Here is a 22,544-nt window from a genome sequence, read left to right as displayed (position 1 = left end):
CTGGAAAAACAAAGTGCAGGAGAAAAATTATAGGAGCCACAGGGTCAGGCAAAGGAAGACCTGGAGTGTGTCCACCCTGACATTTTGTTTCCTTTCTGCATTCCTTATACCTCTGACATCTTCTTAGGGCAATGAAAATCTTTCCCCTCTGGGTCTTGTCAACTGGCAACGGGCTAGTGTGGGTACAACCACAGAATTTCCTGCTGGTGCCAGATTTCAAATGACAAACTTGGGTGCCCTCCCTGATACAGCCTCGTTATCGCACTAGCTGACACAGATCAATGCCAACGACTCAATGACCTGGCAGCTGGCTCAGGTACGGGACGAGCTACAGGACAGGAGAGGGGTTCCCCTGAAACTTTCCACTGAAAACCGACCTTCCTCCAGCTAGCATGGGACACCAGAAAGTGGTTCTCAGACATTTCCAAAAGATGCCACGAAGACAACATCTGAGAGAACTTTAAACCTGGATTCTGTTCACCTGTTGGTATTAGGTGCCAAAGAGACCTAATTATTCAAATGAACTTTCTATAATTTCTAGTCTATAATTCTGCTTACACACACACACACACATACACACACACACACACACAGAGCAAGATCATCAAGACTCAAGTGATGAAACACTTTAAAGGTTGGTGCCGGGGGCTGCAGTGATAGCACAGAGGGTAGGGCGTTTGCCTTGCATGCGGCCAACCCAGGTTCAAATCCCAGCATTCCATATGGTCCCCTGAGCCCCGCCAGGAGTAATTCCTTACTGCAGAGCCAGGAGTTAACCCTGTGCATCGCCAGGTGTGACCCAAAAAGCAAAAATAAATAAATAATTAAAAAAAAAAAAGATCGGTGCCTCTGGGTTGAGGAGATGTTCCGAGGGCTAGAGTGTGGGCCCTGCACGCAGGAGGCCTGGGTTCTAACCCCAGCACTGCAAGGTCCCCCCGAGTACCTCCTTGCGGATTCCTCCACTCCCATCCCTCCTCCCCAAGATCCGCATCATTCACTGTGTATTAACGGTCGGTGAAACATAAACATCCTCTTGGGGATACGCGTCCTCCTTTCTACCAGCACACAAACACCAAGGAGAAGCAAAGGTGTGTCTGCTGCAGGCACAGTTCGCTCGCCTGGGGGGGGACTCCACTTGCCCTGTACCTTTTTCTCATCGGTAAGGTCAAGGGACTCCAGCTGTTTCCCCTGATCTGCCGCATACAGTTCCAGGAGATTATCAAAATTCGTAGTTAATACCAGGGCTCCATTTTCCATCAGGTGCAGAACTGACTGAAGCAGCTGTTTTCCAGAATCTTCCATCTTCGACTCCAAGTCATCAAATACTTCATATAAACAGTCCTTGAAAAACGTGGATCTGACGTTACTAGTGCGCTGGGGAGACAGTGAAGAGGAGGGAGAAAAAGTTAATCCTTCCTCGGCGTTTTGCGAGGGTCTTCATTGTCATGACACAGTGAATTTGTGATGAACACTTCGTACTTTAAATAAAGGTGAAATTACTCCTTAACTCATGGGGCTATAGTCAGGAAAAGGGGACAAAACATGCCAAGTGCTCAGGCACCATGCCAAGTCCTGGGTGAGTGTCAGGATGCCAAACTAAGCCTCCAAGTGGCATTTATCTTTTTTTGGCAGTGGGGCCACACCAGACCGTGCTCAGGGGCCACTCCTGCTTGGACCTGGGGGGACCATGTGGTGTTAGGATGGGGTCCAGGCCTCGCGCAGACCAAGTATGGACTCCAGCCCTCAGAGCCATCTCCCAGGGCCCTTAGAATTTTTACAGAATATGAAGGAAAGGGCTAAAAAGGAGATGTAAATACTGCCAGGGCTAAGGGAATCTGGAGGAGAAAGTGGGCACTAGTGGCTGGTGGGGGTCCAGGAAGAGAGAAAACTTCCTCTTCAACTGTCTGCCTAACAGCAAAAAGACAGAGAATGTGATTTAGCCAACTCTTCCAAACTCGAGGTGCTTATGGATTTAGGAAAAGCTACCTAACTACGACCTATGTCTGTTTTATCCCTGGATGATGCAACTGTTTCACTCATTTGCTCGTAAGAAAATTCAGCATATCATGAAGATTATGGAAAAAAAAATGACAATTCTGCTATTATCCATAATACGGAACACTATTCGCTTCTAAATGGATGCCTTTTTCTTAACACATGGTTCTTATTAATTATTACTTCCGTTGGTGCATTCTGAGCATATGCAAACGTCTCTGATGACTAATGGGGAGAGTGTAACAGCAGCCTCGGGTGGGAAGCTGGCTTTGTACCCTAAAAGGCAAAGTAGTTCCTGGAAACAGGAGGCATCTGAGATGAAGAAGTAACTATGGAATGTGCTGTAACAAATATCTGATCCCTATTCGGTTCTGGCAATACCTTGCCACTAGATAACATCAAGATGTATTCAGACAAGAATTAGCTCTACTTTTGAGAGAACAAAAGGGAATGCCACAGAGGCAGGGTGGGGTGGGGGTGGTGGGAGGGATACGGGGATCACTGGTGGTGGAGAATGGGCACTGGTGGAGGGATGGGTACTTGACCATTGTATGACTGAAACACAAACATGAAAGTCTGTCAGCCAGTTTGTAACTGTACCTCACGGTGATTCACTAATTAAAAAAAAATTAGTTCTACTTTTGTTTGCTTCGGTTTGGGGGCCACGCTCAGGGTTTACTCCCAGCTCTGTGTGTGTGTGGCGGGGGTGGGGTGGGGTGGGGGGAAGGGGGATCACTTCTGGAGGTGTTTGGGACAAAGTGCTACAGCCTGAACCCAGGCCTCCTGACCCCCAGCCAGCTGCGCTCTCTCCTCCTGCCCCCCAAATTAGGTCCTCAACTCCCAATACTTTCCTCTCCAAGCGCCGGACAGAATCCAGCTCCTTCTGTTCATCTTCACGGCAGTCCCTCTGCCTTCCTGGTTTCCTGTTTATCCCCGAGCACAGTGGGATACAGATCTGTTTCCATGGACCCACGGAAGCAGACTCAGGAGAAACCCCGTCCGTGCCAAACGCATTCCGAACTTTGCAAGCTTTCCATAACGCTGCCAAATCCTTCACACTCCCTCCCAGAGAGATGTTAGGGGTGGGAAAGTGAAGAGCAGAAAGCTGAATGGTGGGGGCTGCCCCTCTCCAGAATCTTCCCGTCCTGTCTCTCACTGTCCCCACAGAGCCCCCTGCACGGCTGCTCCCAGGGTGGGGGGACCCAGCTCCCTTCTCGAGCGCCAAGAATACAGTTAGCCCCCGGGTTGTGCGGCTAAAACACAGTGTTCACACACTCGCCTCACGGTGAAAGGGCACAAGTGTCCCTGTCCCCAGGCAGCAGCCCACAGGCTCCCGACGGCCAGCCTCGACACAGGAGCGGGGAGAGCCTCGGCGAGCACGCTCACTAGAGCCAACAGTCGCCTCCTCCTGGATGGCAGCCCCTTTCCTGGGGTCATCACTTTAAAAAACGTGATTTCCCGTGAATGTCTCTACCAAAGGCGTCACCCCTTGGCCTCTAGTCCTGCGACCCCCTTCCCAGGCGCCCTGCCTGCGTATCACAGGGCCAACAAATGACATGACGTCTGCTGGTGACACCCAGAGCCTGGGACGAGCCACACACACAGGGATGCTGGTTTCCAACTCCTGGTCACCAGGAAACACAATTCAGTAGAACCAGCAGCACAGATTAGAATGTCTGTGTACCACCTTTACACGGGGCAGTACGGTACGAGAGAGTCCTTCTGGGGTTGGCTACAAGAAGACTGGACAGAGTAATTGTGGCCAGTGGCCTCTGGGTGGCGGCGGCGGGGTCTGGGGTGAGACACTGTGATGTGTGTGAGCGAGCACCCACCCAGGAACATGGGAACAGGTTGAAGTAGACTCCAAACACGGTGCTCGTGAAGCACGTCTGTGTTGCTTCACTCTGCAATCCGACCCACACCCTCTCTGCCACCCCCGCTTAATCATTACACAGCCCAGAACCCCGGTGGGGAGGTAGGAAAGTGCTTGGCGGGGAGCTCCCTCTCTCGGGCGCATCAGCAGAGGCAGGAAAGAGGCTTCGGCCGCACACCCAGCAGATGACCCGAGAATTAAGATCCCCACCAGTGGGCCATCTCGGTGAAGACAGAGAACTGAAAACAAACGGAGACCCCAGGGTTGAAAGGAAAAGCAGACCCTGGCCCCGAGTCTGGGTGCTCCCTCCTCCACGGCGAGGCAGGGTCCACTCCACCTCACTTCCTTCTGCCCCACGCCCCTCATCCTCAGCCCACACAGAGTAAACCGAAACCCTGAGTCTTCTTGCCAGCATTACCGTTCCTCTCACTGGGCCTCCCCAGGGCCCACCCTCCACGCGAGAGCCCAAGGGCGGGGCGCAGGTTCCACCTGAGCTGCTGGGACCACCAGGGCCACACCTGGCAGTATGTGGGGGCCACGTGGTGCCAGGTAAACGCAGATCCCCTGATTGCTATTGGCCCAACCTGGCGCGGCTGCTAACGCTGACAGTATTTCTACTACACGCCGGACACCGTCCAGGAGCTTGTTCCATCTCTCCCTGACCCCACCCCAACAGGCGTACACCATAACCCCTGCACCTCTCCCCTGCCCCTTGAAGTCTATTCTGAAACTCGCACTGACGGGGCAGAAGCAGGGGCACGGCAACTGCCAGGGTCCCAGTGTGAATGCACGAGGACCTCAGGGGTCCATGAGAGCCCCTCAAGTACCCAAGCCCAACAGTAGGCCCTGATGTCACTTCTGATTCAGAAGGCTCTTACTTGGGAGTGGGGGTGAGGGGGCTTGGAACACACCCAGCAGTGCTCAGGGGCTACTCCTGGCTCAGTGCTCAGGGGTCACATCTGGTGGGGCTCGGGGGACCACACATAGTGCTAGGGATTCAACTGAGCTCAGCCGCAAGCAAGAAAAGCACCTTAACCCTGTGTTATCTCTTTGGCCCTCAGAGTGTTGTTCTTAATGAAATAGCAAAAGCGACAGTGAATCTTGAATCTTGATCCTTGAGTACATGCTCTTGCCCCTATGTGGCGCTAGGGAGTGACCCCGGGGCAAAGTAGGAGCTCCGTCCCTGGCCCCAAGTTCGTGTCCTTTCAATACTCTGTGTGAAGAGAGAGAACAGGAGCTTCTAGCATGTCTGCAGACATTGGAGTCTGAGGGCTATCCTGAGGCCAATTGCTCAATGCATGTCTAAGCTATAAACTGAACTAGCCACTTTTCACCAAACTTCATTTCTACCCGAAAAACTGAAATGACTAATAGACACCCCCAGTTATTTAGAGGTGAGTATTCTGTAGGTGTTTTGCAAAAATAAACGGAGCCCATGAGTTCCAAGGAAACAAGTGATAGTTTGTGGTCACGCTGCCAATGATGAAAATCAGAGCTTTCAAACACGGATCAGAATTTTAGAAAACTTTCCTTTGCCAGAGAAGCTTCGCAGCTTCCACGCCCCTTGGCGGCTTCTCCCTGATGACACTGGAGGTCCTCACAATGGACACAGTTCTGGTCTGTGCAGTGAAATGTGTCAACACTGGAGAAATACTCAGTGACTCTTGATTCCCCAGACCAACACATGACCCTGTGAGGATTTCTTTTCCTGTGCAATCACTCGGGTCCTCTCAGTGCAAGACGGATCAGCGGACTTTCCTCCCTGCTATCCAGTATTCTCACTCTGCTTACTGTCTTCTATTAGTACTTGAGTTTTTTACCCCTTATTTAAATTGTTACCAAAATTTAAAAAAAATTCTTTTTTGTTTCGAAACAATGACTAGATCTACAGTTGTTTCTTTTTGGATTTGAGGCACACCTGGCGGTGCTCATGGACAAGCCCAGCTCAGTGCTCAGGAGACTGCATGGTGCTGGGGATGGAACCAGGGCCTCCCTCCCTCATGTGGAGTTTGTACTCTCCAGCCTGCCTTTATTACCTTTGTTTTCAATAAAACTTTACTGAGGTGTAATTCGCATAACTTACAGCTCATTAAGTGGGGTGAACACATCAGTGATCGAGGTGTGTGCAACCCGAACCACGATCACTGTCTGAACCCCGTCCCCTCTAACCACCATCCTCCTGCCCACCCGCTCTCCCCTACTCGGCCTGGGGCGGACACATATTGTTCTATGGCACACTGTTGTGAAACATCCAGCACAGGCAAGCCTACAGAGGCAGGAAGTAGGTTAACAGTGGCCCAGGGCACACAGCCTGCTGCTTCACAGGTCTGCTCGCGTTGCCGAGTCGAATTCCTTCCTGGTGAGCAGTACAGAAGCATGGCCCCTCGTGTTGATCCACTGGACAGACACGGCTCACGGCTGCTGGCTGTTATGAATTAAGCGCCATCCGTGCGTTTCCAAGGGGCTGTAGGCAGCGATCGGACCCGCCAGGTCACCAGGCAGCTTCCCACAATGACCACGCCACGCCACAGCCACTGTGACGAAGGGCCCCACGTGTCTACCCTTCACCCTATGACCCCGTGGGTCGACTGGGACTCTTCACCCTGTGATCCAGCGGCACCTCACGTGCCCAGAGTGCATCTTCCTGAGGACTGATGCTATCTACCCAGCAGCAGCCACAGGCTCGGCGGCCAGGAACTGTCCTTGGAGAGACATCCACGCCAACCTCTGCCACTTCACCCAGAAGGTATCTGCCCTTTTACCATGGACGCGGATGGTCCTTTAGTCTGGAAATGACAAGCTGATTGGCCATCGCGATCACAGCAACACCTCCTGGGGACTCTTCCCTGGCAGAGGCCCGTGTTTTGAGTCCAAGGGCTCAGAACCAGGTGCTGCTGCTCCTTTTCCCTGTTGCTGCTGAGCTTCTGGTGTCATTTTTCAAAACCCCCAGCACCCTTTACCCGTATGTCTCCTTCTGAGACTTTTAGAGTTTCAAGTTTAGCTGCTTGAACCCAGGGCCTCACAGACATGTGGAGCTGACCTCCAGCACTGAGCCGCATCCCTGGCCCAGAGCCCTTTCTTTGATGCTCAATCCTTTAGAGTTAATTTTTAAATATGATGGAAGGCATTATTTCTTCGTTAAATTTTTGGTGGTGCATACACCAATCTTGACTGGACACAATCCTTACTATTCAGAGATGCATTTTCTTTTCCGGTTTTTGGGCCACACCCAGCTGTGCTCAGGGCTTACTCCTGGTGGGATTTCGGGGACTGTTGGGGGTGCTGGGGATCAAACCCAGATCAGCCACTACAAGCTGCCCTACCTGCTGTATCTCTCCAGCCCCTGCATCCTGATGTTAGATAAAAGTTTTAGATAATTAAATTAAGGAGTCTCTTCATCCAGGAATTAGAGTCTCAACTTGGGGGGAGGATAGGGTGGGAGTACACTCTACAAGAGAGAAACGGTGTGGGAAAGTGGATACTCCCACCATATACACGACAGCCCACCAGCGCACGAGATTTTGAAAAATCATGGTCTGGGCTGGAGAAATAGTACAGTGGGTAGGGAGTTTGCCTGGCACACAGCTGAGCCACGTTCAATCCCTGGCATCCCATCACGATCACGATCACGACCATCCTGTTGTTTGTCGATTGCCTCGAGCAGGCCCCAGTGACGTCTCCTTCGTCCTAGCCCTGAGATTTTTTTAAAAGCACCATATTAAAGGCTCTTTCAGGGTTAGGAGAATGAGACCCATCATTGTTACTGGTATTTGGCATATTGGGTACACCACGGGGAGTCTGCCAGACTCTGCCGTGTGGGCAGGTTACATTCGGGAGCCTGCCAGTTTGTTCAAAGTAAGAATGAGATAATAAAATGTCGCGCGGCTGCAAATGCGGCTGCGTGCTTCCAGGAGCTGGGTTTTATAGTCTCTGGGTCTTGGCCATTGATAGGATTACACGGCGCCAGGGGGCCAGTTGGTGGGTGTTACCCCTGCCTACTGGAATATGGAGGATCTGGCACCCCATATGGTCCCCTAAGTACAATCAGTCCTCTGAGGGAGGAGCCAGGATAATTTGGGAGGGTGGGGGTGATAGGTGGGAGGCTCTGACCATGCCCGGGGGACCAGGCAGTGCACGGATGGAACCTGGGGCTCTGTCATGCCAAGCCTGTGCCCCAGACCTCTGAGCCATCTTCCCTGCCCTAAATATCATGATACTTTATTGCTCAAAGTATTTTTTAAAAAAATGAGTTAAAATGTAGATTCTATTACTTTTTTTTTTCGGGGGGGGGGTTCACACCCAGCAATGCACAGGGGTTACTCCTGGCTCTGCACTCAGGAATTACTTCTGGTGGTGCTCGGGGGACCATATGGGATGCTGGGAATCGAACCCCGGTTCGGCCTCGTGCAAGGCAAACAAACGCCCTACCCACTGTGCTATTGCTCCAGCCCCAAGATTCTATTACTCTTATTTTAAACATGTGAATAATGACTAAGGTATAATATCACTGGTGTTACAGACAAAAATAGTAGCAGCCACTTGCATCTTCTCTGAAGGACAGGTCTTACACTATCTTCACTCTGTCTTAGACTATTTCTTAGGACATTTCTTTGCACTTTTACTGGATTTAACAGACAAATTTATACTTTCTTCACAATCTACAAATATCTCTGAGGGAACTAAACATAACAAAAAAAAAAAACGGAAACCAATTTTATTTGATAAATGACAAACTTCCTTATAAATATGTCAAGTGATTTACTTTTTATTTATTTATTTATTTATGGCTTTTTTTGGGTCACACCCGGAGATGCCCAGAGGTTACTCCTGGCTCTGCACTCAGGAGTTACTCCTGGCGGTGCTCAGGGGACCATAGGGGATGCTGGGAATCGAACCTGGGTCAGCCGTGTGCAAGGCAAACACCCTTCCCGCTATGCTATCGCTCCAGCCCGTGATTTACTTTTTAAAGGAATATTAACAAGGGCTGGAGTGATAATACAGCCGGTAAGGCGTTTGCCTTGCACCTGGCCAACCTGGGTCCAATCCCCAGAGTCCCCTATGGTCCCCTGAGCACATCCAGGAGTAATTCCTGAGTGCAGAGCCAGGAGTAACTGCTGAGCACCACCTCAAAAACAAAATCAAACAAACCGGGGGAGGGGGGGGAAGAACGCCCTAAAAACCTCCCACCCAAAACCGCTAAAAAAATAAAAGGAGTATTAACAACTGGCTGTGGTGGGGCTGGAGATAGCACAGCAGCTAAGGACCTGACTTTGCACGACTGATGTCCAATCCCCAGCACTCCACATGGTTTCCTGAGCTGGGCCAGGAGCGATTCCGGAGCGCAGAGCCAGCCATAAACCCTGAGCACGGCTGGGTGTGGCTCCAAAGAAAAAAAATTAAAAAAAAAAATAAAAGCTGTTTGCGCTCTCATCCCAAAGAGGGTAAGAGCTCGTCAGTGGTGCTGTACCTGAGGGTCCCTGTAAGGCACGAAGGGCAGAAGCAGGAGCAACAGCGCAGTGAGACATATAAAATGGGACGAAGATCCAGCATTACCATCATCGGCGTACACACAGACACACACACACACACACACACACACACAGAGGAACGGGTCATCCCAAACAGGGGCCATGCTCAGACCTTTGCAAATCTCCTGGCTAAAATGAATCTCCCAGAGCCAAAGTGATAAGACAGCGGTCACGGTCACGGCGTTTGCCTTGCACTGCGGCTGAGCAATGCGGCTGATCCGGGTTCAGTCTCTTGGCACCCCATATGGCCCCAGAGCCCAGGCGGGAGTGATGTCTGATACTGGTGTAATGAATGGGGCTGAGATCTGAGGTCGGGTAAACCATACACATGAAATTTGATCATGGTTGATTGTAAAGTTGGGCGCTATGAATAACTTTGTAAATTACAGTACCTCAACAAAAAAAATATTAAAAAATAAATAAATAAATAAAATGAATCTCCCCGCGACATGCAGCAGACGCCAAGGTTCTAGAGATTCTGCGTCCCCTAGCGCAGGGGAGGGTACTCACAGGGGAGAGCTTCTGGATAAGGTCATGGGCGACGTGGACAAGGTTCTTGTCTTCATGGAGACACTTCTGAAACTTTTTGCTCTCCTCATCTTCTAGAAGGTCAAAGTCGATGGCCGCGTCCAGCAAGGCCTGGATCAGGCCCTTCCAGGACTTCAGGGCTGGGACCTGGGGCGCGACGGCGGCACTGATGCCTGTTCCGATCACCAGCACGAGCTCCCGGGGCTTCTTGGTCTTCAGGCTTGGGAGCAGCTTCCTGCAAAAGTCAAAGCAGAGGGCCTGGAGCGCCCAAGAGAATCGAGAGTCCTGGGAGGACGATCTAAAAACGGTTTCCAGCTCAAGCTTTCACACTTGCCGAGAACCAGCAGCTCCTCACAACCTCTGGGCAGGGGCTGGAGTGACCGCACAGTGGGCAGGGAGTCTGCCTTGCCCGCAAACCAGGCTGGGATCCCCTGCGCCCCTATGGTTCCCGGAGTCGTTCTCCAGGAGCGATTCCCAGGAATCACTTGCAGAGCTAGGATCTGTAAGCCCTGAGCACTGCCGGGTGTGGCCCCGAACCCGAAGGCACAACAACAAAAGCCCAGAGCAAAACCAAAAAACTTGGCCGCGGCATACGGGAACAAAACTAAGGCAAACAAACAAGCAAGAGCAGCACACTGAGCTAGGGCCCGCTGAAAAATGAAGCAGCAAGGCTATTGCCGGAACCCTGAAAAGCAATCTTGAACCATTTTCTCCTTCGTAGTGCTCTCAGCCGAAAAAAGCCCATTAGGATTAGGAAAAGGCTCAATTAGATCACATTTCAGCTGAGTCCTGCTAACTAAATTGTCTTTTAAGCCAACATGAACTTTCTGAGGCATATGTTTGATTTGGATTCCAGAGAGGAATGATCCCATGCAAATTAAATTCTGGTTGCTGAGAAATGTGCAAGAGGATAGGAAAGAAAGCCAATGCAATTTTAAGCCTCAATTCTAGTGAACATTGTTAAGACAAAACTGAGCGAGACTAAAATTGAACAAGAGAAAGTCAAATATGGGAGCCAATTTGCCTTGGGTTTTGTTCTGGATATCTTTTAAGCACCACCACCCCCACCCCCCCCCCCCACCAAAAAAAAAAAGTGACCAAAAGAATTTTGAAAGGCAGGGACCTCAGACTGCTAAATGACTATTCAGATAAAGGATGTTGACAAAACAGCGAGAGACATTCCTGTCTCACCACAGTAGGACAGAGCCCTCCCCTGCAGATTCTATGTGAGACAACATGGGTGCGGGCTTTTGTGCTGACATGTGACAAATCTGAACTGCCACCCTTCATGAGAGAGAGAGAGAGAGAGAGGGAGGAAGGGAGGGGGAGAGAGACAGACAGACAAGAACAGGGTCAGTTTTTGTTCAAAACAATAACCAAAAAAAAGGACCCGTGCTGAGCCCTGGCACCTGTGTGGGCAACAGCCTTTCCAGTGCAGTCTCCTGAAGGCATCCTTTGACAGTCAGGAAGACCTCGGGGAGCCCAGGCCCAGGGGAGGCTGCATCTGTGGAGAAACAGGCCCCCAACGGCCTAAGTTTATAGGAAAGTCAGGGCCTGGGGTTCAGAGCAAACGCTAAGAGAAGTCTTGGCTTAAGGGACTCCGTGAGGCCCACGCGGACCCTGACAGGAATGTGGACGGCAGGAGATTTTTCCTGCTCACTCGACGGAGCTGGACAGTTCATTTGTGGACAATGGATGTGTGGCTTTTCCTACTTTCTGGCTTCGAGGTAGACAGGGATAGAGTTCCACGGCCCGGTTTCATGCCCGGCAGGAAGGGGTCCACTGCGGGAGCCCACGGCCACTCTGGGCGCCGCTCGCTGTGGGCCCCGACACGGGAGCAGACAGAGGCTCACGGGACACGTGAGAAAAGCCCCCGCATGATGGTCACAATAAACTAACAGGAGGGAGACAGAATAAGCAAGGACACTGGCATTTATAGGGGACAGAGAGAACAATACAGTGGGTAGGCACTGGCCTTGCAGGTGGCTGATCCGGGTTCAATCCTCAGCACCCCAGATGGCCCCCCAAACACTGTCAGGAGTGATCCCTGTGAGCAGAGGAGAAGCCTCGCCACGCCCCGATGGCACTTACGAGAGCCAGGGAGAGGGTCCCAGGGTTAGAGTGAATGCCAGCCTACACCTGAGGCCCCAGGTACAATTGCTGCCAGCACAGAGGCTCCCAGACTGTCACTACTGCCCTCCCAGTAAGGGCAATAGTGGCGGTTTCCACAGAAGACAGAAACCAGGGACAATGGGGTCGGAACCCAGAGTTCAGTGTATGGGGTCCAGCCCTGGTGGTCCTACTCCCAAAGAACTGACATCTATGAATCCTGACTAGAACAGAGAAGGGTAGGCTTAGAAAAAGAGGACTGGGGTTAACAAAGAATTTACGAGTTAGGAAGGTAAAATGGAGAGCATCTCGGAGAGAGCAGAATTTACAAAAACAAAAGCAGCATGAGAAAATGAAAGGTCCAACACCTGAACACCAAACAAGAATTCTACAAAGACAGATTGGAGGAAAGGCTGCGAGAGAAATTACTACGGAAGGGAAGAAGGCCAACGGCACCAAAGAGAAACCCAGCGGCGAGCCCGGGAGCACCACCCGCCTCAGGAGGGGGACCGCCTGGTTCCCGGAAGTGACATGATAACCCTGTCCAGCTGCCAGTAAGGGCAACAGTGACAGTTTCTACAGAAGACAGGAACCAGGGACAATGGGGCCGGAACCCGGAGGCCAGCCAGCAGAGATTATTCGCAACGACTTCTCACCCTAAGGAAGATGATTTCCGACGGACACTTTGTACACTTGTCACACCACCGAGACACATCTAACTCTAACAGCATAAAGTCATTTTCAAATGAAAAGGAAAACGTTTTCTCCTCTGGATCCTTACTAGGAGGGCTCCATGAGAGTATTTTCCAAAGGAGAAGACACCCGTTCCCAGGAAGAGGGGGCCCACCTCGCAAGGCAAGCTTGGGAGACAGGGCGGGAACCAGCACAGCTGCTGGCCTGCGAGTGACCAGAGGAAGACTTTATTTATTTACTTGCTTTTTGGATCACACCCAGCAATGCTCAGGGGTTACTCCTGGCTCTGCACTCAGGAATTACTCCTAGTGGTGCTTGGGGGACCATATGGGATGCTGGGAATCGAACCCGGGTCGGCCGTGTGCAAGGCAAGCGCCCTACCCGCTGTGCTATCGCTCCAGGCCCGGAAGAAATGATTTAAACGGGCGACTTTCGCTGTGTCAGCAGGTCTACAAGTCTCTCTCTGCTGCCACAGAGGCAGGCTGGACGCTCGGAGAGGGAAAGGGCCGACAGTGACACCAGCCGGGTGATCAGGCTCCAGGACAGACACCATTCCGTCAGTCAAGAAAGAAAAACACGGGAAGCTGACTGAACCCAACAGTGGCATCCGGCACAGTGTGAGACTTCGGGGGTCTGTGTGGGCGTGGGCGAGGGGCTGCAATCCGGGCAGCGTCCCGCAGCACAAGCCCACCCCTCATCTTCCTCTTTCGGAAAGAGACAAAGCAAGGCCCCAAGAAACAGCAGGACAAAGCAGGGCTCCAAAATCTGAAACAGGGGAAGCAGGAGCTGAGTTCAACTTGGTCATCCTGGCAGTGAGGCCCGAGGGGTCTTGACGGTCTGACCAAAAATCCTGTGGCTTCAGGACCTGGGTGAGGAAACCAACACCCAAGCCGACCCTTTGCCAATGGTCAACATCGGTGGCAGTGACCAGGAGCCTGGGGGGCATGGCTATTCCCCTCCTGCCCGCTGACAGCCGTGCACTCGTTCCTGCGGACGCCCCCCCTTACCTGGGCTTTTTGGTGGGGGGTGCGCCATCACTGAAGAATCCAAAGAGCGAGTCTATGTCAGAGGCCTGGCTCCCTGTAGAAGCCATTCAGTTTCTGGAAGAGATCAAACACGGCGAGCCATGGTTAGAGCCGGGACACATGCTGGTTCCAACGGGCTGGCGAACTGAGGGCGCTCTAGAGTGGTCCCCTGTCACCAGAGATGTGCTCCTGACCCAAACCTAAGGGCCCCGGGCAAAGAGGAAGGCAGCTGGAGAGGAGGCTTTGTGCTTCTGTTTCTAGAAGCTTCCCACCCCCCAGGCCCCGGCACCAATGTCAAACGGCGTCCATACGGGCACTGATTCTGGGCCACCCATTCCCGGGGCCTAGAAATAACCTGCTTTCCCACAAGACCTGCTCGGGGCACATTTTTGGTTTTATGTTTTTGTTTTTGGGTCACAGCTGGTGATGTTCAAGGACTACTCTGGCTCTGCACTCAGCATTCACTCCTTGCAGCGCCTGTGGGACCATATGGGGTGCCGGGGATGGACCCCGGGTTGGCCGCTGCAGGACAGGGACCTTATCCACTGTACTATCGCTTCAGCCCCTTGGGAGCAGATATATGGGCGTTAAGACAAGCCACAGGTAAGTGTGCTGATAATGCCCAATTATGCATTTACTATTAAGCTCCTAAGACGGATCAATGCCCTCGTGGGAGCTGTGGCTGGACAGGTATCCTGACAGGGAGGCGGAGTGGCCCTGAGATCCGGTGATAAATGGGGCAGGTGTCACTTAGTAGAGAGGGAGGACAAATGACCAGTTATGTCCACATGATGGGGCCACCAGCAAAAGGGACAGGGGCCTGGACAGAGTGAGGAAACAGCAGTGAGTCTGACCGCTCACGTATTTAGTGAACTTGTTAAGGACGGTTAATTCTAAACTAGCAACACAAGGTTAGTGTACGTACACACTCAAACCCCCCACAGAAGACAGTATGTGCTCCCAGCTTCACGGGTATCTGATGTTCTATCGCCGATATTCAGAAAGAATTGGATTACTAATAATTATTCGCAGTTTAGATATTTTTGAGGATTTTTTTTTCTTCACTTAAATGTTTCTACAAGCTTGCTGGTTTAATTTTCTGGAGAAACATGCAGAGTTCCCCCCCCCCCCCCATATTCCACGCCACTGACTGGGAGTCCTGGTTGGAATCCCAGGCACTAGGGAAGATCCCCCTCAGAGTGAATTACAGCCATGGAGCAGACGGTCTTGCCAATCAAATCTTTATTCCAGACCTGTTGGCGAGAAAGTTGGAGCTCAGAGAAAATAAAGCACTTAGTAAATCTTCCCTAAATGTCATAATCACCTGAGCCCTGTGCAAGGTCTCTGTTCTTCGAGACAGAGTCTGTAAATTAAAAGGCAGTATATGTTCCCTTGCCCTCATTCCAAATTAATGAGTCAACTCTCTACTATCTTCAGGGGCTTCTTAGATGAGGCAAAGCAACAGCATCTCCATCACATACAGTTTTCTACAATCCAAGCTCTGCTACATGGTGGCACGTTCTCAGCCTGCTAGGTGCCACCGTCCTTCCCTGTTGGGCGATGCATCTGACAGCTGCCCAGTGCACTAGCATCAGAGTGTGAAGCTGAGTGCCAGAGAATATTGTCATGGAGATCCTTGAGCTTACGTCAAGTCCCTCGTGACTGAGCCTCCACTCTACAAGGGAGAAGCGGTGTGGAAAAGTGGATACTCCCACCACACACACAACAGCCCACCAGCATGCGAGATTTCGAAAAATCATGGTCCTGGGCTGGAGAAATATTACAGTGGGCAGGACACTTGCCTTGCATGTAGCCAATCCCGTTAGATCCCTGCACCACTAGAATAATCCCTGAGCACAGAGCCAGGAGTGAGCCCAGCCAGGTGTGGCCCCCTCAAACAAAAATCATGGTCCTAAAAATATCAACTGAATAAATGATATTTGGGGGGTGGGAGAGGCTTTGAAGTGGTGCTCAGGGGGCCTGGGGGCCACTCCCAGCATTTCTCAACCAACTGGGCCAGAGTTCAATGCGACGGCCCGAGAGTGTGGTGCTACATGGGCCCTGGGTTTAGTAACCTAGCTACTAAACCAGAGCTTTAGTTAATGGACTCATTTAACTTTAACTCCTTAACAAGTGTACCACATCCAGAAACCATTTATAAACACTGACAAAAAGTGCTATCATCACTCTATTTCAATAATAAAAACTGCAGCACAGAAGGGCCAGAATTCAAACCACGGTGGCCCGTCTCCCGCGCCCTGCGCCCGTGCTCTTGATTCACCAATACTTCCCTAAAGTCTGCCTAGGACTCGCTTCTTGGGCTGGTTTCAGTTCGTGTACTTTCACAGAGGCTGCGCCTCATGATGCAGTGCCGCTGGGTCCTGCTGACCTCGGGCCTCACACATTGAAGGAAGGTGGGCCACCGCTCGAGCTGCCATCCCGGCCCCTTTTTATTCTGAAAACTGGGGACTTGGGTCACCCCAGGGGAATTCCAGGTCAAACCACAGTTGGCTGGCTACACGCAAGGCTAGGGCCTTAACCTCCTCAACCTCGAAAAACAACAACTCACAGACGAGAAGTGAGAAAAGGAAGCTCGTATGAGTCAGGAAGCAGGTTATCTGGAAGCAACGCTGGTGTGGGGTTTGGCCACTGCTGCTCACGTCGGTGCTCGGTGGGCAATCGTGGGAGCCGACGCAAAGCAGCCGCAATGGAACCAATAACTGCCGGCCTGCCTCTCTGCCCCGCCCCGGAACCCTCAGAACCCCAGACCACTTGGACCGTTTTCTGCCAGAAAAATCATCGAGGTCATTTTTGCTGGATTCCATTTCGGCCAATGCATGCGCTCTGAATTTTCTGCCTTTTTTCCCCTTACAGAGCCAACGGTTCTGCAGGGCGGCGGCAGCTCGGACAATTTCAGGGAATTCAATGCGGCTAGCAGCTCCGCCGGGGCCAAGCGGAGTAACGGGGCACGGCCGCGTCACCCGGAGCAGACACTCCTCCTCTGGTCTCTGCTTCAGTCTGATGGATGCGCCAGGGGCTACGACCTCACGGGCTCACCGCCGTGGCATCAAAGCACCAACCACACTTTGTTCTTTCCAGAGTCACGCTCATAAAAGACCCATTTTCGCCTTCACCCACAACAAAATGCAGTTAGTGGTTTTTTCGTTTGTTTGTTTTAATTGATCGAGGTTCTGCAATTTACAATGCTGTCTATGCAGTTAGTGTTAAAGCGCTTCCAAGCTAACCGGGGGAGTGGCGAGCATGCAAGACCAGCTCCTGGGGTCGGGGTCGCTCCTCTAGGGACCTCGGCTTGAGGGCGCGGGTTAGTGAGACCGGCTATGTACAGCGGGTTCAAAGTGCTCTTCTGCCACAAGAAAACAGAGGCGGTTACCTGGGCAGTGTCTTCATTGCTCCACTTACAGCTAAGCCAGTGAGAAATCCTTCAAGGCCAAGAGAGTTGAGCAAAATAAAATTCAGACATTGGTAAACGCTGAGAAAAGGAACAGGAACCTCATTACCACGACATGGTCAGACTCGAGTCTTCAGAAATGAGGTAAGATGCTACCCCTGTGAAACCTGTCCCCAGACTGGAACTCACCAGAATGCTGCTGATAGACAAGGAAGGGGGAGGAAAAAAAAAATCAAGGCACATCTTCTAGGAAAGGTCCGTGAAGGAACACAGGAGGGGGTGAGCCAAGGCGCAGGTGCTGTGGGAGTGCCCAGCTCGGAGCTCCCAGGTCTCGCCTTCCTGCAAAGACCAGCCCGGCTCCCGCCACGCGGAACCGAGTCACACCCCCCAATTCCTTCCTCAAGCTCATTCCTAGCTCAAACAATCCACAAGCCCCAGGGAACTCAGAATGACACGCCTCGGCACACAGGAGGAGAAAAGTTCACAGGATGACTTTTTTTCCTTTTGGCCTGGAAATCAAAGCTCTCAACCAACGAGGAGCCTGAGAAAGCGACGCCATTCCCACTTCCAAGAGCAGCTGGCCCGGCTGCAGGCTGCTCCGGCCTTCCCCTGCCTCCACTATTATTATCATCATCATCATCATCATTATTATTAAAGCAGGGACTGGAATGAAGACTAAACACAAAAAAGGATTCATTCCATTTTGTTCAGGGGAAAAGATAGTTGTCCTTCAACTTGGAAGAAAGCAGCCTGTCCCCCCCGCCAGTGTGGATTCTGGGTGAAATCCAAGACATCTGGGTTGCAGAGCGCCATGGGGCTGGAGGAGGAAAGGCCGGTCCCGAGTCGGCCCGGGAAGTGTTTCCCGAGCAAAACGGATTCATCGGGCAGGCCCTGCTGGATGCCGCTCTCAAATGGAGGCTGTGGCCTCCGTCTCCAGAGCAGAAAGGGTTTCCAACTCTTCCTCCCCACCGCACTGGAAGGAGGGGGCCCCCCAGCCTGGCAGGTGTGTGTGTGTGGGGAGGGGCATCCAGCAGTACCAGTGTCCGACACCTCTGTGCACCCCAGCCCGAGGGGGTTTCCTTAATCCTCTTTCAGGTAAGATCTCCCATGTCACCTGCAGTCACGGATAAAACACCAGAATGATTCCACTCACTCTTGGCCCTGCGCTGGGCTGCTGGGAGCCTTTACAGATTAAGGCTCTCCGAGCTGGGGTCCCCGACACTAGACCCCCACACCCCGGGGTCCAGGCCCACGAGCTCAGAGGCAGCCCCTGTCAGTTATTGTAGACGATAAAGCCAAAGTGACCACAACGTGCAGGCGACAATGGAACACCCCATGAAAACCAGACAAGAAGGGGAAGGCGGTGATGGAAACTGATTTTTACCGTGCCAAGAATGAGAAATTCCTTCTCTGTCGCCGCTTTCCCTCCTGTGAAGCTTCTGAGAAGGTCTGTCCTGCAAACAACAACACATGTTGCTAAGGAATGAGAGTCCAAAACCAGTTCAAACACGGCCACAGTTTATGAACCAGAGACTTTCAAGACGATGACACGGGACGTGTTCAGGAAGAGGGAAGCCACACCGATCCCCCAGAGGAAGATTTTATGTTCAAGTCCTCAAAGATGAAGTCTCCCCTTGAGATGGAGACCATCACACTTGGGAGCACCCTCAGCTCCTGCTTCTCGCGCCAACGAAGGACAAGCCACATGCGGGCAAAGGCGGGTTCACCCAAGCCCGTGCGACCCCAGAGTCACCAACATGGCTGGGGGTGGGGGGAGGCATGTCAAGGGCTCTCCTTGAGGAGACAAGATTTAAAAGAATGCAGACTTCGGCAGGTGTGGGGAGCGTTTGGGCCACAGTGCTCCTCCTGGCTCTGTGCTCAGGGTCCATCCCTGGAAGGGCTCAAGGGAGCATACATGATGCTGGGAATGGAACCCAGGTCTGCAGCGTGCAAGACCTACCACACATATCACTGCTCCGGCAGCCAGCCAGGGATGCAGCCATCCTACGCCCAGTGAGAATAGAACCGCTCAATGGCCCACGTATCCTTTCTTTCTTCTTTTTTTTGCTTTTTGGGTCACACCCAGCGATGCACAGGGGTTACTCCTGGCTCATGCAATCAGGAATTACTCCTGGCGGTGCTCAGGGGACCATATGGGATGCTGGGAATCGAACCCGGGTCAGGCCACGTGCAAGGCAAACGCCCTACCCGCTGTGCTATCACTCCAGCCCTCCCACGTATCCTTTCTTCTTCCCCTTTTTTACTTTCTTCAGAATTTCTGACTTCAACAGAACTAAGATGGATGGAAAATGCTTTAAAACGTGCATCCTGGAAAAATGTTCTGCTCAGAAGTCCCAGCTGCAGTTGAAGGTTAATGTTATGACATGAACTTGCTGTCAACGTCAGGTGAAACATCTCAGGAGACCCCACACTGTGGGCGGCCACGCGATCCACGCCACCCCATTGACACCGAAGCCAAGGCAATGCTGGGAACTGGACCCAGGATTTCAGAGACAAGACAAGTGTTCTACCCTTACGCCACCTCCCTGAGCCCTGTAAAACACTTCTTTCTTTCTTTCTTTTTTTTTTATTATTAGTGAAACACCATGAGGTACAGTTGTAGATTTACAAATTTTTGTGCTTGGATTTCGGTCATACCATGATCAAATACCCATCCCTCCACCAGTGCCCATTTTCCACCACCAGGATAATATCCCTCCCCCCCATTCCCCCATCCCCCCCTGCCACTGTGGCAGGGCATTCCCTTTTGTTCTCTCTCTCCTTTTGGGAAAACACTTCTTTCTTGTTTTGTTTTTTGGGCGGGACCACACCACGCTGTGCCCAGGGGTCCTCCTAGTGGTGCTCAAGGGACCATATGTGGTTCCAGGGACCGAACTGGGGTCACTGCATGCAGAGAAAGCACCTTTATCTCCGGTACTATCTCTCCGCCCCCAAACAACTATTATTCAAATTAACCACAAGGATGGGGCTGGAGCGAAAGCACAGCGGGCAGGGCGTTTGCCTTGCACGTGGCCGACCCAGGTTCAATTCCCAGCATCCCATATGGTCCCCCAAGCACCGCCAGGAGTCATTCCTGAGTGCATGAGCCAGGAGTAACCTCTGTGCATCACTGGGTGTGACCCAAAAAGAAAAAAGAAAAATAATAAAGTTATCCAAAAGGAAAAGAACAGGTTCTGCAACGATACAATAAACAAAACAAACTGCTGTGGCCAGTTAACTTCTGACTTCTGAGTTATGTCTGAGCACAGACTCTCACGCAGACATAATAAAGAACTGAAGAGACGCTCCACTCAGATCACTGAATTATGCTTCGGACTCAAAAGTCACCAGAACACCCAATAAAGAGGGGTTCAGGAATGAGCCTGCTTTGAGTGCATTCGGTTTCCTTTCAACACTCGGCAGCTATTAAGAGTCCATCCTGGATGCTGACTTGCCATCATGGTGGCAATGCTACAGGCGCAGCACTTTCCCCGTGGAGAAAAGAGGATGCCCTCTTTTCTGACTAAATTTGGGGGTGATTCAGATGCAGCCCTATCTAGAAGAACTGGGGTACGGAGAAGCCGAGAGCATGCTTCCAAGGCCCTTCTGCGGGACCAGCATACAAACTGGAACCAGTTTCTTCCCACTGTGAAAAGAAAACAGGATGTTCCGCCGCAGAGAGCTGGAGACCCACATCCCAGAGTATCCTCTTCAGCGATCAGGCCTCAGCGAAACCAGAGCAAAAATGGGGGTGGGGAGGGAGAGAGGAGGGGAGGAGAGAGGAGGGGGGGGAGAGAGAGGATGGGAGGGAGGGAAGGGAAAGAAAGAGGGAGGGAGGGAGGGAGGGAAGGGAAAGAGGGAGGGAGGGAGAGGGAGGAAAAGGGAGAGAAAGAAGAAAGGAAGGTGAGGGAGAGAGAGACAGGGAGGAGGAGGAGAGGGAGGGAGGGAGGGAGGGAGGGAGGGAGAGAGAAAGAGAGAGAGATCAAAAATAAAACCAGTGTCACAGATACAGAGACACCGAGTCTGGTTCTGCATAAAGAGGACCGAGCCTCGGAATCACAGACAAAACTCAATCCATCAGTGTCCTGCAACAGATAATATGGGGCCAAACAAGGCACGGCTGCATAGCACACCACTTTGGCAATATCCTGATTGAGATTTAATGGACAGGGTGCCTGCTTGAAGACCGGAAGCCTAAGCAACACTCAGAAAACTGCACCGAGTCAAAGGACCAAGCGGCAAATACAGGGTCCAAAGGGATGAGTCTGTGCTGCAGCCTCTGGTCCCAGTGCAGTCACCCGCACGGTGCATGGTCCCAGTAGCGCTGAGCTTGGGGATCCCAACCCATAAACACAACTGCTGCACCACACAACTGAAGTGTGGGACCCCCACCCCCACCCCAACAGGCACCACAACCCAGACATGGCTCAAGCATGGCAGCCAGCCTGTGTAACCCCCCCCCCCACCCCCCCACCGTCCCTTGCACCGAGTTGTGACAATTACAATAACGATGAAGGGGGTTAAAAATTAAAGACAAAAAAAAAATCAGCAGACTCAAGAATCAGAGCTACTGAGCTTGAAAGAAATAAGAGAGTGGGGCATGCAGCCACCACACCGTAACAGCCCAGCTGCACGGCTCACGAAGAACCTGAGGAGAGGCCAAGCCAATGAAACTCACAGGTACACAGGGTTTTGGCTGAAAACGCTGGGGCCTCCGTGGGAAGGGGCGGGCCGAGAATCACCCCAGATCCACAGATCCTGGAGCTCGGCCATATACAAGGATGCATGACACCTCCAAAATCCACAATTCTGAGTGGAGTTCATGCCCAATTCAATCAGCTAATCCGTGGCCGAATAAATAGCAGTACTCCTACATTAAAAAAAAAAAAATCCACGATTCTGAGAGCCCAGTAGGAGCACAGCAAATCAGATGGGAGAGTCGCATCGAAGCCAGCTCAGCTTGATAAGCAAAAACGAGCAACACAGAAGGCTCAACTAGCAAGGAAGAGCCCAGTAAGTCCTCAGACAAGTCTTTAGTGAGCCTGCCGTGCGATTTTAGAATTTTCACAAACTTCCTTTCACTGAACTATTTTTTGTAATTCCACTTACCATTCTGTTGTAACAAGCAATGTACAAATAAATGATTCTGTGGCTGCCGAAGGAGCAGTCCTGGGGTGAGGGGTGGGAAACGGGACAACAGCGAAAGGCAGGTCACACTGGTGGTGGGATTGGGGCTGTAACAGTCAATGCTCGCGATAACTCTATAATCAACAACTTTGTAAGCTACGGTATTAAATAAAGTTTTTTTAAGCAAAGAAATCAGGAAGGTAATCCAGATTAGTTTTACAGGGCGATTTCCCCAACTAAAGGCTTATCTGATGCCT

The 22,544-nt window shown here is 51.8% G+C and overlaps 1 protein-coding gene across 2 annotated transcripts in view; it reads right to left on the bottom strand.

The window, feature by feature from the left end:
- Positions 1-22,544, bottom strand: part of FAM118B (family with sequence similarity 118 member B) — a 43,936-nt gene that overhangs the window by 10,200 nt on the left and 11,192 nt on the right. The window contains exons 2-5 of one of the 2 annotated variants that reach the window (XM_056107607.1): positions 18,545-18,614; positions 13,734-13,826; positions 9,907-10,159; positions 1,147-1,374 (exon numbers count right to left, since the gene is read on the bottom strand). In XM_056107607.1, the coding sequence (XP_055963582.1) occupies positions 1,147-1,374; positions 9,907-10,159; positions 13,734-13,819 (567 nt within the window). In that variant the 5' untranslated portion in view covers positions 13,820-13,826; positions 18,545-18,614. The remainder of the gene's footprint in view (positions 1-1,146; positions 1,375-9,906; positions 10,160-13,733; positions 13,827-18,544; positions 18,615-22,544) is intronic. The other variant, XM_056107608.1, reaches the window with a different exon arrangement.

This window comes from Sorex fumeus, unplaced genomic scaffold, assembly GCF_029834395.1.
Source record: "Sorex fumeus unplaced genomic scaffold, SorFum_2.1 ptg000169l, whole genome shotgun sequence".
Classification (NCBI taxonomy): Eukaryota; Metazoa; Chordata; class Mammalia; order Eulipotyphla; family Soricidae; genus Sorex; species Sorex fumeus.
The sequence above is the reverse complement of the archived record's forward strand: the minus strand, read 5'-3'. Positions and strand labels throughout refer to the sequence as shown.